Source organism: Adiantum capillus-veneris, chromosome 8 (assembly GCF_014529385.1).
Source record: "Adiantum capillus-veneris isolate H3 chromosome 8, ASM1452938v2, whole genome shotgun sequence".
Classification (NCBI taxonomy): domain Eukaryota; kingdom Viridiplantae; phylum Streptophyta; class Polypodiopsida; order Polypodiales; family Pteridaceae; genus Adiantum; species Adiantum capillus-veneris.
In genome coordinates, this window is record NC_140938.1 from 116,604,260 (window position 1) to 116,617,331 (window position 13,072).

Below are 13,072 nucleotides of genomic sequence, written 5' to 3' on the forward strand. Positions count from 1 at the left end.
AATTCTCCCTACAACCTTAGCATTGGAAAGATATTTCTTTTGGCCAAGCCTTAAAGCAGACAATGATCAATATGTCAGGAAATGCTTGGTTTGCCAAAAAGTAAAGTATGATCGGCATAAGACGCCTGGGTTACTCCAACCTTTACATGTGCCTGATCAACCCTTGGAGAGTATTGCCATGGATTTTATTATGGATCTCCAAAAGACTCAAACTAGAAATGATGCAATCTGGACCATTGTGGACAGATTTTAGCAAGCAAGCTCACTTTATTCCAGTCAAGGAAACAATCAAAGCAAACCATATGGCTAGAATTTTTCTAGCACAGATCTTTAAGCATCATGGATTGCCCACGTCTATTGTGAGTGATCGAGATCCTCGCATGACAGGTATGCCTTGTTTGATAACCTTAGCACGAAGTTGAATTTTTCTTCTGCATATCATCCTCAACCATCTAATTGGAAGATCCACAATGCTTTCCATGTTAGTTTACTCCGGCTATATGTGGGACCACCTCCAAGTCAACCTATTGATGAGGAACCTCCTGAGGTTGAGGAAACGGAAAAAATACTCCAACCAGAGCATATCATTCATCATCAGGAGAGGCCACTTAAGTCTGGGAAGATTACACGGAAGTATTTGGTAAAGTTTAAGGATTAATTATTATTCTACTCTAGATACTGAGTGGATGACCGAGCAGGAATTAGCTTCCTGTCCCGAGATTCTGGAAGGATATGTACAAGCACTACAGTTGAGGACAACTGTTTAGAAGCCAGAGGGATGTCGCTAAATGGACTATTTACTTATTTTCTTATTTTCTCGAGTAATTTCATTTTATTGAAATTAGGATATTTAAATATGTGCACTTGAACCGAAAGGTTAGGAATTGTAGATCTACTCGAATTATTGAAAGCCATCAGGAACGGAAAACTCGGATGCGTCATATGATGGGCGACATTAAGCATCGCGAAGAAGTTTTACCGTTAGTTCAATAGGAGAGGCCGGGAAACGAATATTCCTGATACGTCACGTGATGGGTGACGGGAGCATCGGAAAGGGAATATCTCGTTGGTCTGGCAAAAAACCCGAACTAGAAAGAGGAATACGCGTAAAGACGCAAGCACAAGAATAAAGATGGGCTCTAAGAAGCTTTTCTTTAAAAGCGGAATATTTTAACGTGTTTTCCAAGAAATGCACACACTTTCCCACGAGGAATCTATGTCTCCATTGCATTTGTGCATGTGGTTGCATCCAGGGACGCCTGGGAAGTGCTGTGAGAGCATTGTTTTTAACCTATAAGGTTTTATTGAGTTTTTGGGTAGATTCATACCAATTTTAAAATATGCCAACCGCCCACTTAATAAGTGGGCAGCCACCTGGAAAATAAAGCAGCAAAACCAGCGAGCATTTTCACTCTTCCTTTTTCTGGAAGAAGAGCAACAAAAAAAAAAAATCCTCGGCGATCTCTACGCCGACAGCGGCGAGCGTTTTCTCTCTCCCTTTTTCTGGAAGAAGAGCAACAAAAACAAAAATAATCCTCCGTGATCTCTACGCCGACAGCCTGTGCTGAGCTATTCTTGTCGTGGCCAGGGAGCTATAAAAGCATCACACGCCCTCACTCGAGAGAAGAGTTGCCAACGCCAACAAGAGGAGACTTTGCCGCCAGAAGATGCAAGAGATCGCGAGACTACGAAGCACGGAGATCGCTTTTCCCGCGCAAGAGCGACAGGTATCTATTGTGGATTCGCCATACGAGTTGTTGTCCCGTGTTTGTGTATATTTGCAGGTTCTTCATCGCGTAGGAGAAAGCGGGAAGGACGGAGATGATCTCACCCTCTCAGTCACGATTCTGTTGCTTTGAGGCAGCTCGCTGCTACTGTATCCCCGTCGCTACGCCCTCGCCCTCACCCTCCCCCTTCCCCCCCCCCCAGCGCTGCCCGCCTGCCCCCCCGCTAGCCCTCGCTGCCTCCCTCACTACTCTGCTCGCCCACGCGCTGCCCTAACCCTGCTGTAGCAGCGCGCGCAACTGCTGCTGCTGCAGCCCCGCCCGCTTTTTCCGCCCCTGCTGCCAGCTGCCCTGCCCCTGTTTGCAGTCGCTCCCGCTTGCTGCCGCCCCCGCCTTTGCTGCCAGCGCTCCCGCATTTACCCCCCCCCCCCCCCCCCCCCCCCACCCCGGCCCGCCTGCTTTTATTTTTCCTCCCAGTTGGTACCTGCAGCATTGAGTCCATTTTGGGGCAGTGTTGTGCGTGCCAAGTTGCACATTCCACCCGTCGTCTTCTTCTTACGCCACAGCAATAGACAAAGATGGAGGCTCCAGCTTCGCCACAGAGGGACTCGCCTGAAGCCCCCTCGCCTGACCCCGCTGAGCCCACCATTCGACTTGCTCTTTCGCCGACAGAGCAAGCGAGCCTTGCCGCAGAGGTAGAGCGTTTGCAGGCGACTTCGGTCATTTGCAAGGTTCTCGGCACCCGACCTAGCAGAGGAGAGCTGCGAGACCTTCTCCAAGCCCGCCTTCTCGCAGAGGTGGGCAAGATCTTGGATGTCCAGATTCTCGGACGGGGGTACTACCAGATTGAGTTCGAGACCTCCGAGATGGCCTCCAAGGTCATAGCTATGAGTCCACTGGCCATCCGAGCATCGCGCGCCCACTTTCGACAGTGGCGACATGGTTTTGACCTGACTTCGGATGTGCTAGTAGAGGAGGCAGACATCCCCATCTCAGTCTGCTTTCCGGGTTTACGGAGGGAGTACCTACCACTTCTCTCCAGGATTGATTCAGCCATCGGGACTGTCCCGGAGACACCTCGTACGGCAGCATCAGTAGCTGCCAAGGCGGCTGGCATCCCCTCACTTCGAGTTTTGGTCAGAGATACCCACACGCTCCCGAAGGTCATCCTTCTGCCTCGGGTGAGTGGGGGTTGGTTCAGGCAGAGTGTGGAGTACTCGGGTCTCCCGAACTAGTGCTTCATTTGCCGACAGATGGGCCACCTAGCGAAGGCCTGTCCACGGAGAAGGCCACGACCTGCACCTCAACCTCAGCCTCAACCAGCCAAGGCTGGGCCGCAGCCTCAGCCAGCGGCACAACGCACAGATTCAGAGCCACCCTCCGAGCCTGGGGCTCCAACGGAGGAGGGGTGGCAGCAGGCCCGTGGCCGTCGACGCCACGGGCCACAGCAATAGCCTGGCACTCAGAGTGGCCCTCAGGTGCCTACTCAACAGCAGTGGGTTCCCACGGGGAACCGCTTTGGTCCTCTTGAGCAAGAGCAGCCCCCTACGCCAGCCGCCCCACCTACAGATTTCCCCTCCTCCTCCTCATCCACCCCCCCGCCCTCTGCTCCCGTCCACTCCCCACCTCGCCCCTCTACCTCTGTCGTCCCACCTCACTTTTCTTCCCCTCCCCCCCCCCCCCAGCTCCTTCTCCCCACCCTCCTGCTCCAGTACCACAGTCGACTCAGGAGACTGGTCCCTCGCCGGCGGCTAGGAGATCGCTTGGCAGCTCCTTTGCCACGAGTCGCCTAGCGAGAGAGGGTCAGCCCTTGTTGCAGCCCCCTCTGCAGATTCAGACATCTTCCCTTGCAGCTATCCCTCGTGGTCTGACGAGCATAGACCTCCGACGCCGCTGGGATTTCTTCGACTACGGGTTCACTCGCTTTCTCGGCGATTCCGCGGCAAACCACGAGACAGCCTGCTTCACGGTCCATGCTTTGTTCCTCGCCGCTAGGGGGACAGAGGCCCTGGACTCAATAGTTGGTTTCTCCTTCCCCCTCTGTGGTAGGACCGAGACAGAGTGGTCCCTCGACTCAGTGGTGGGATGGTTGCATACACACGTTCTCGAGTTCTCTCACCACATGGAAGAACTTGGAGTTACAGATTTGTTGCAGACTTTGTGGCCACTGGCCAAGTTTGCGGTGACAACCCCAGACTCAGCAGGATGTAGGCACATTGTGGTGTACTTTTTTGCTGATACGCAGTGTTTGCCTTGCTATGTATACATTCATGAGGACTCCTGGACAGAGGAGGTTGCTTTACGCACGGCTCGCTCTGCCTGGGCTTGGGCTAGGCACTCACTATAGTCTTGCCTATCTAGAGGACGCTCGGATGCGGATTACTCCCCATCCAAGCCAGCCTCGAAGATAGTCCGTCTTGCTGCTGCGACAGCGTCTGTTCTCTCTCGCTCCCCATGAGGATCGTCTCGTGGAACGTGCAAGGATTAGGTGGGCCCCAGTTTCAGCGACGACGGGGCCGATTGCGTCAGGAGCTTCAGCGTTGCCTTGTGGGAGGAGAGATTGATCTCCTTATGCTTCAGGAGCACCATCTGTGTGAGCCGCATTCGGCGATGTGGTTAGATTTTGCGTGGACGATATGATACCTTTTGGTCAGCTGCTTTTGGACCTGGAGGCATCAAGGGTGGGGTATGTATGACTATTGCGGACTCATTGCAGCAGGCCATTGTGGGCAGAGGGATTATTGTGCCAGGCAAGGCTCAGTGGATTACTATGCACGTTCAAGGTGGCCTTATGGGCTTCCTGAACATCTATGCGTCCAATGTGGCGAGTGCTCGTGCAGAGTTTTGGTCACAGATTGTTGAGTCTTTGCCACAGGCTGACCATTCGTGTGTAGGAGGGAACTTCAACATTTTGGAGGACCCCTCTGATAGAATCGGAGGCAGCCATGCTACTGTGCATGGAGTCGAGTTAGCAGCTTGGGAGAGGTTGTGTATGACTTTGACCACTTCAGTGACTTGGGGGGATCAGTGGGCATCCTGGCAGGGACATCCTTCTCGGACCATGCACCAGTGATCCTCACAGTGGCAGACAGGCAGAGGAGTGGGAGCACGATGCTTCGCATCCCAAAGCGGGTCTTGTTGGACTCGGCACTCAGAGAGAGGGTAGACGCTCTCTGGACAGAGGGCATGGACAGCCAGGCTCTACCTGCAGACAGAGTGGCCTTAGGCCTAGCTCAGCTTAGCCACTTTTTTCTCCAAGAGTCTCTGGCTCGACGGGCTGCAACGAGAGAGGAGGAGCAGCGTCTCAGACGAGGCATTGCTTCACTACAAGGATGCAGGAGCAGCATCCAGACAGTCCATGGTTGGAGGAGCAGTTACAGCAGACTCGACAGGAGCTTGCTTGCACAGAGGAGAGGCGTCATGAGTTTGCCTTTCACCGATAGGCATCTCAATGGACTCAGGTGGGTGACAGAGTGACAGGTGCTTTCTTTGAGACAATGGGACCTCGACACTCGCATGCCAAGGTCAATCAGTAGAGGAGACCCGATGGGTCCCGAGGATATGCGTGCAGTTGCTACTGAATTTTACCGTGAGTTACTGTCGGCTGAGCCCCAGTCAGAGCGGCAGGATGCATGCAGGGAACAAGTTTGGGCACAGATGCCTTGTCTTGTGACTGAGGAGATGCGCCAGAGGCTAGAGATGCCTCTTCAGCTTGCGGAGCTGCACACGGCTCTTAGGGCCCTCCCTCGTGGTAGCTGTCCAGGTGAGGATGGGCTGACTCCCAGCTTCTTCTTGGAGTACTCGAACCTGCTTGGCCCAAATCTTTGTAGTGCCTTTCAGTACATTCTGCACACAGGAGTGATGCCGGATAGCATGTGAGGGCGTGATTTACCTCATTCCAAAGGAGGGTGGCTCCTTGGATGAGATTCGACAGTGGCGCCCCATCACCATCCTCAACTCAGCCTACAAAATTCTTGCCAAGGCTCTGAGTCTGAGGATTCAGCCACTTTTGGAGAGCCTTATACATGGGACTCAGACAGGTTTTGTCAAGGAGCGCAGTATCCTTGACAACATCTTCACTTTCTAGGAGGCTTCTGCCCTGGCACGGCTCCGTGGGGAGGACCTTGTGATTCTTCTTCTCGATTTTGAGAAGGCATACGACAGAGTTGATTGGGACTTTCTAGAGGGCACTCTACGCAGGATGGGCTTCTCAGATGCTTGGATCAGAGGAGTGTCAGCTTTGTACAGACAGGCTCACAGTCAGGTGCTTTTGGCAGGAGGTAGAGATGAGCGCTTCATGCTCACACGATCGGTCAGACAAGGTTGTCCTCTTGCCCCCTTTCTCTTTCTGTTCTATGCGGAGGCGATGAGCAGATTTTTGGTGTCACAGCAGGTTGGTCTGAGGGGCTTAGCACTCCCTATACGAGGGGATGAGCTTCAGGACGCTGAGTTTGCCGACGACTCATCCTTGTACTTAGAGGGCCAGGAGGCCAATCTACACAGATGTGAGCAAGCTTTGGAGACCTTCTGTTGTGCATCGGGCGCACTGATCAACTGGAGAAAGACAGTGGCTTTCTCGGTTGGCAGTGCTCCTGTGCCAGATTGGATGCCAGGAGAGGGTTTCAGGTGGATTCCCCCAGGGACTGCAGTTCGGTGCTTGGGTTGTCAGGTTGGTTTGGACTTGTCCCCCGAGCAACAGATTGCTCCTCTTCTCCTATCCATCAGGAGAAAGCTGTTACATTGGAGCTCAGCACGACTTTCGTTGGCTGGTAGAGTAGTAGTTGCCAACCAGGTGTTGTTGGCGACTATGTGGTACATCACTTCTTACTGGATCTTTTTGAGTTCTTGTATCAGTCAGGTTGAGAGGCTGATCAGGAACTTCCTTTGGTCAGGTCGTGACACTCAGATTGCCCGAGCCAAGGTGGCTTGGTCGGTCATCACACTTCCTTGTTCTCAGGGAGGGCTTGGGATCATTGATCCAGCACAGCAAAGCAGAGCCCTTCTTGGGAAGTTCGTCGTCAGAGGACTTCTTCCAGGCGAGGAGCCCTGGAAGGAGTTCTTGCTGCAGAGGCTTCGTGCCAGGGTGCCTCAGTCAGGAGGCCCTTGGCAACCTTTGACCAGATGGATCTTCACAGAGTTGCGCCGAGTTGGTTTCAGCAGGAGACTGGAGGACCGCTTCGCTGTGAGTTTGCTTCGATCTTGGGAGCTCTTACAACGTGGCCTAGAGCAGAGACAGCCGACGTGCACGGAGGAGCGCCTACGGCAGCCCCTCGTCTGGAACCCCATGGTTAGCACTCAGAGAGGCCACTTGGTTGGGAGTCGGCCTCATGTTTCTTGGGGTCCCATGGCAGCAGGTCCAACGGGCTCTCTAGGTGACTGGCTAGAGTTCACAGGTTTGTCAGAGGAGGTGCAGGGTTTACAGCTACAGGGCATGAGAGGGGTGCAGAGTATGTGTCAGGACATCTCAGAGTCAGTTCCAGCTGAGTGGCTCACGCCTCTTGAGCCAGTAGCACCCCGGTGGATGGGAGCCTTCACACGACTGGAGGTTTTCATTTCAGTCAGAGCCTGCTCAAAGACTGTCCCAGCCCTGTTCTTCGAGCTTCAGGGTGGGGGACGACTACAGCGAGTTGCAGTAGAGGCCCCGCAGGTAGCAGAGTGCTGTTTCCAGAGGATACGAGTTGTGGGCATCAGTGGGAGGACTTGCGTCATAGACCCTGACCCAGCAGCTCTTGAGACTGGACACTGGAGGCTATGGGCTTGGGAGTGTTGTCCACTGGCACGAGTACAGTGGGATCCTGGTGAGTGGCTATGGAGGAACCCCCTCTCTTCTGCAAACCGCCCAGGAGTCCCCTTCTTTCAGTACACTGTTCGGCTTGGACGTCATATACTTGCAGCACAGAGAGAGGCCCGCCTCGCTGCAGCACGTCATTGGCAGGAGGAGGGCCTCACAGTCGAGTTCTTGGCAGACTTTTGGCAGAGGCTGTGGGACTCCAGACAGCCGAGGCACGTCACTTTGTTTCAGTGGTTGGTTGCACACAAAGCCACGGCAATAGGGAGTTGGCTTGTGCATAGTGGTCTCTCGTCCGCATGTGCAGCCTGCGACCAGTTGGTGGAGAGTCAGCGTCACTGTCTTTGGGACTGTCCCTCGGCCGAGCAGGTGTGGCTACGAGTTCTTCGGCTGATGCCTGCTCTCTCCACGGCTCGACAGTACACTTGGGGGGCAGCGGCCTGGTCCACACTCACCGGCCCGGCACTTCAGTTTGAGCTATCTTCCACCAGCAGGATGATAGTGATGCAGGGGGGGCGCCCTACACTCCAGCCTGCTACAGAGCTTACTCCACAGGAGTGGTGCAGTGAGAGAGAGGAGTGCTGGGAGCTCATCAGTGGCCTCGCACTTTGGTTCATCTGGCGGGCCCGCTGTTTTCGCATCTTTGAGGCTCGCCCTGTGCCACCAGCAGAGATTGTTCGTGACTTTTGGCTAGAGCTGATCCATACTCTCAGAGGACAGCTTGAGGGACTACAGGGTAGCTCCGACCGCATGCGGGAGCGCCGAGAGGCTTTCCTTCGACTCTGGCGCCCTGCGCCTTTCTACACCATAGTCCAGGGGGTGCTCAGATGGCACTACTGTCCACCTGTGTGGCTCTTCCCTCCTCCCATCTCTTGATTTAGCCTCATTGTATATATGCTGATTTTTCATTGGGAGAGTCTCCCCATCATGCTTGTTGTAGCCCTCTCTTGCAGAGGTGGATGTAGCCCTATGGGCGGTTTTCATTAACTAATAGAAGGATCTCTTTCTCAGAAAAAAAAAAAAAGGAGAAAGCGGGAAGGCTTCGGCCTACGCTTGGGAATTCCGGAAATTGTCTCGACTCCGAGTACAGACGGAAAAAGGATTCAGAGCTCGTCTCTCAGATTTCCCTCACGTGAAGGAATGACCATCGAGTTTGAGAATTAGAACGGAGGGGGTTTCTCCGGTTCTTGTGCTTGTAAAAAGATTCTCCCTAATAAAGGATTCTCTTTAAGGGGGGGGACCAGCCCATCTTCTGGTCCTGAATACTGGATCGAACTTCTCCCTCAACTCTGTTTAGTTGAAAGATTATTTATTTTTCATTTTGTTGATTATTCGTGTGCACTTCCCCCGTTTGTGACAGAATCTCTCTACCAAGCATGGTTGCAATACATTTTTTTAAAAACACACATTTCGGACATTCTAAAACATAGGTTTCAGATGCGAGTGCTTCGGAAACGTTACAGAGGACCTAGGAATTAGGGTTTTTGTTTCTTAGTTTTGTAGTGAAAATATGTCAAGCAAAGCCACTCATAAGTCATAGCACATCTGGATTCTGAAATGACAAGTATACTTGACACTTGAAAACTAAATACGATTTCGAACTCCATATGATGAATACCAGAAAAAACACCAGAATTCTTATTTTCAAGGCAAGCCACAGCTAATAAACTGAAGCAAGTGGGCCATGAGATTAAAGATGATATCTGTGTCGACTTAAAATGCCAACATAACAGGAATCACAACCATCAAATGCAAACATGTAGCCACAATTGAAGCAGAAAGGAATACCATAGCCGCACTTGCAATAACTATCAGCACGTCATTACATAGATATAGTTACCAGATGAAGGTCCTAGCCTTTGGAAAAGGTAAGGTGGTGATTTATAAATGCATTTCAAAAACTGAGACATTTCGCCGAAGCACTTAGGAAGGGGGGATTAAATACATGTCAATGGAAGAGCATGCTATAGCATCAAAAATGGAAAAGTAGTGGGTAAAATAGAAGTCTCTTCTAATCTTCATGAATTTCTAAAACTCTAATGGACAATGTTTTGACCTACACAAAGGCTTGTAAATAGAAAATCCAATATAATGTCCACCAAACATGCTGCCTTCTTATATTCTTCACCAAACATGTCTATAAGTTACCAAAATTGGCTTGTAATTTTTGTGATTTTTTGTCATCAGAAGGGCAAAATGAAAATATGCCCCTTCCGTAGGGAAGGGTATAACTTCCCAGTGCCCGTCTTTTGAAAGAATAGGGAGCCCTTAAAATCCTAACACTGCGGGCCCCGGCATCCCCTGAGGCTGTTCAGCATGCACGTCATCTTTGAGATCATTTAAAAAGGAAGTTCGAATACATCTCATAACCTGTCACTTTTTCTTGCTAACCACAGAAAAACGGTCATGATATTGCCAGATGGTGGGTTCAAACTTCAAAGGCTTTCAGCACGACCACTACACACCAAGATATGAGTGAGGTCAACGGACAGTAGCTCCATTTTAAGGTCAGTCATGAGGATCCAAAGCTCTTTGGTTAGAATCTTGATACGTCACCTAAAACTCTGCATGTGGGCAGCATCAGATGGATACAAAGTGCGAGTCTGATCATAGGTCTATAGATTTAAAGCCAAAGTTGCATGACTGCTGCAAAGACATAAAGATCACCACAGGTGCACATTCACATGTACACATGCACTCACACAATAGAAAGAGAGAAGAGGACAAGGGGTAACTGGGGGGGTGGGGGTGGCGGGTGGGGGGGGATCACTTACTGTGATAAACAAATCACTTCCAAACTTCGATACATATTCTTTCTTGTCTTTTACATCTGCTGCATGAAAGACATGTGACTTGAAACCATACCTCCTCTGTAACTTGCAGAAACATATACACAATTGTTCAAACTATGAAAATGAGCTGGATACAAGAATTCGGAGAAAAAAAAAAAGGTTCCCTTACCTCCATAAGATCAAGAAAAGTGTACGATTCAGGGAACAAATGGAATGTGTCAATAAAAATAACTTTAACCCTGCCATTTTTCAGGTAATCAAGCTTGCTCAACAGGTCAAGAATAACCTGTACAAATACACAAGTTTCTTAGTCTTCATTGCTCTCAAGATATGTGTGCGCATGCATTGTGTGTGTACACATGAATCGACGTATGTGCATGCCTACATGCATCCATGGGTGTACACATGTATATGAGAGAGAGAGAGAGAGAGAGAGAGAGAGAGAGAGAGAGAGAATCTTTTTATGTCTATAAGAGGCCAAAGTTGGGCCTATGAGACAAATCAAATATACATGTGTGTCCATTGATCGGGAAAGGACAAAAATACGAAGTAACAAAATGTGGTCTTGTGGTAGGGGGGGAGGGGGTGATCCATGGGAGGCTAGGATACAAGATACATGGTATATGAGTGGAGGTGGAGCTCCATCTCTAGGGGTTTATGGATGCACATCTATATGCTCAGGGAAGTACAATCATGAAGTGCATCAAGCTAACCTAGGTCAAACTGAGAGGAGAGAGAGAGAGAGAGAGAGAGAGAGCGCTTTATTAACAATTAGAATTAATAAGAGGCCAACTCAGCCTATGATACAAGTCAATGTTCGACTGTCAGCATCCTCTGGGTATGTAGGAAGGTACAGAGAGAAATAAAGGTTTCACAAGCCAAAACCTTACCACATCCCCTGCAATCAGAGCACAAGGGAATGCTGGGGTTTGATAGCTGTTGACAATTTCCCTGAGCACCCAAAGAGCTTGCTCTTCAAGGTGTTGCAGCCGGTGCTCACGAGCTTTCTTTACCAAATGTTCTACTTGTAATGGTGACGCCTCACTTGCTGCTGCCTTGGATGTGATTTGCAACCTCAAACGCAAGTCTCTGAATAAGAACCATTCTTTTGAGCAGATTGCATTTGTTGAAATCCGCCCTACTGTCTTCAATGGTACTCTTGCCGCAACATTCGCGCAAACTGCTCTGTAAAAAGAGTTTCAAAGTTTAACTTCATCCATCACTTCCTGCTTTTTTCACATTTGAATTTTCTAGAACGCAAGCCATGTTAAAATGCATCTGTGGTTGAGCAAAAGCACGGTTTTACAGAGCAAGATGGGTTCAGGCTGCAAAAATCCCAAACAAGATTGCTTGTTCCTTTAAAGATAGCGTAGAAGAGTTAAAAAGAAGAAAGAGTGTAACCAACAGACAAGAAGCAGGGATCTCCTGCAGAACTCAGAGCCGCCTCAAGATGCTAACCATTCAAATGAGGATTGAGGGGATAAAAAGAGAGAACACCTCAAGGATGCTCATGATGTGATCATCAACAACTGAAAGCTTGTTATCAGAACCTTGATCGCCCAGCTTTAAGCAGTAGATGGTCAAGGGTCAAGCATGAAAGATCTTGTTTAATCGCATGGCTATAAGTTCACAGTCATGAGCCACAGCTTCCGAAAAAGTGTAGTGAACACTCAACAGAGGCATCCATGCTTAGTTAATGGGAAATTGTGTGTGTCGTGGAAGATGAGAACATGGCAGCAAGGAGGGAAACACAAAGCTAAGAAGAGAGAGAGAGAGAGAGAGAGAGAGAGAGAGAGATGAAATGAAATGAAATGTTATATTAACGTCTTCAAAAGGCCAAAATGACCTATGAGACCAAACTATTACAAAATTGTGAATCTGATACCATGTCTAGGTACAAAAAGACTAGAACAAAAAGAAATCAAATGAAATGTTATATTAACGTCTTCAAAAGGCCAAAGTGACCTTTGAGACAATGTGGTGGATCTGATACAAAGTCTAAGTAACAAAATAAAAATACTATGGAATCCTAAGCTACTAGATGTGAACTAAGCAGCTAGTTGGGATTGTGTAGGATATGAGTGGGGGATGAAGCGAATGGGAGGCTAATACAACACAATGTGGGTGTATCCTCAGAAAGAGCTAAATGACAAGAGATCCAACATTGGTCATTGGCGGATCTCATCAATCTCCTCCATGGTCAGTAGTCTGACCGATTGTCGTGCATGTCGGGCCAAAGTGATCCAAATCCTCTGATGCAACCTCCGTCGATGTTGTGTAGTCCTCCGCAATCGTGGGCGTCTGGATCTCCCTCGCTCGGTTGATCAGTGTGCCTCTGGTGCGAGAAAAATGTGGGCTCTGTTGTGGTAGTAGCTCCTCCGGTTGTCCAATGTCTGTTCTAAAGAAGTTTGTGATCTCTGAGACTCGCTAGCCTCTCCTCTCATCAGGCTCTCTCTGTGTCTGCGCAGCTCGAGCAAAAACAAACCCAGGCATCTCTGGTCCTCGTATCCCATGACTCTGGAGAGCGGTCCAAACCCCTCTCTAAATAGGCAATGGAGGCGGCCTCGTATCTCATAGTAGATTGGGCAGTGGCATGCGTAGTGCAACTCTGTCTCAAGCTCCATGTGACATAGGGGGCATGTCCTAACCTCTGTTGGCATTCCGATGTATCTCCGAATCTCAACCCGAAGTTGGTGTGAAGATGTGCGTACCTGGTCAATAGCACATCGTATCCCATGAGACAAGTGGGTGTCCATGTATCTGGGTCT

At 49.9% G+C, this 13,072-nt stretch overlaps 1 protein-coding gene across 4 annotated transcripts in view; it reads right to left on the bottom strand.

Annotated features, from left to right (window-relative positions):
* Window positions 1-13,072, bottom strand: part of LOC147452823 (putative phosphoadenosine phosphosulfate reductase) — a 66,665-nt gene that overhangs the window by 23,598 nt on the left and 29,995 nt on the right. For 2 of the 4 annotated variants that reach the window (XM_086518417.1, XM_086518414.1), the window contains exons 2-4: window positions 11,195-11,489; window positions 10,474-10,590; window positions 10,287-10,382 (exon numbers count right to left, since the gene is read on the bottom strand). In XM_086518417.1, the coding sequence (XP_086374543.1) occupies window positions 10,287-10,382; window positions 10,474-10,590; window positions 11,195-11,489 (508 nt within the window). Of the gene's footprint in view, window positions 1-10,286; window positions 10,389-10,473; window positions 10,591-11,194; window positions 11,490-13,072 lie in introns of all 4 variants that reach the window. The other 2 variants (XM_086518415.1, XM_086518413.1) reach the window with 1 other exon arrangement.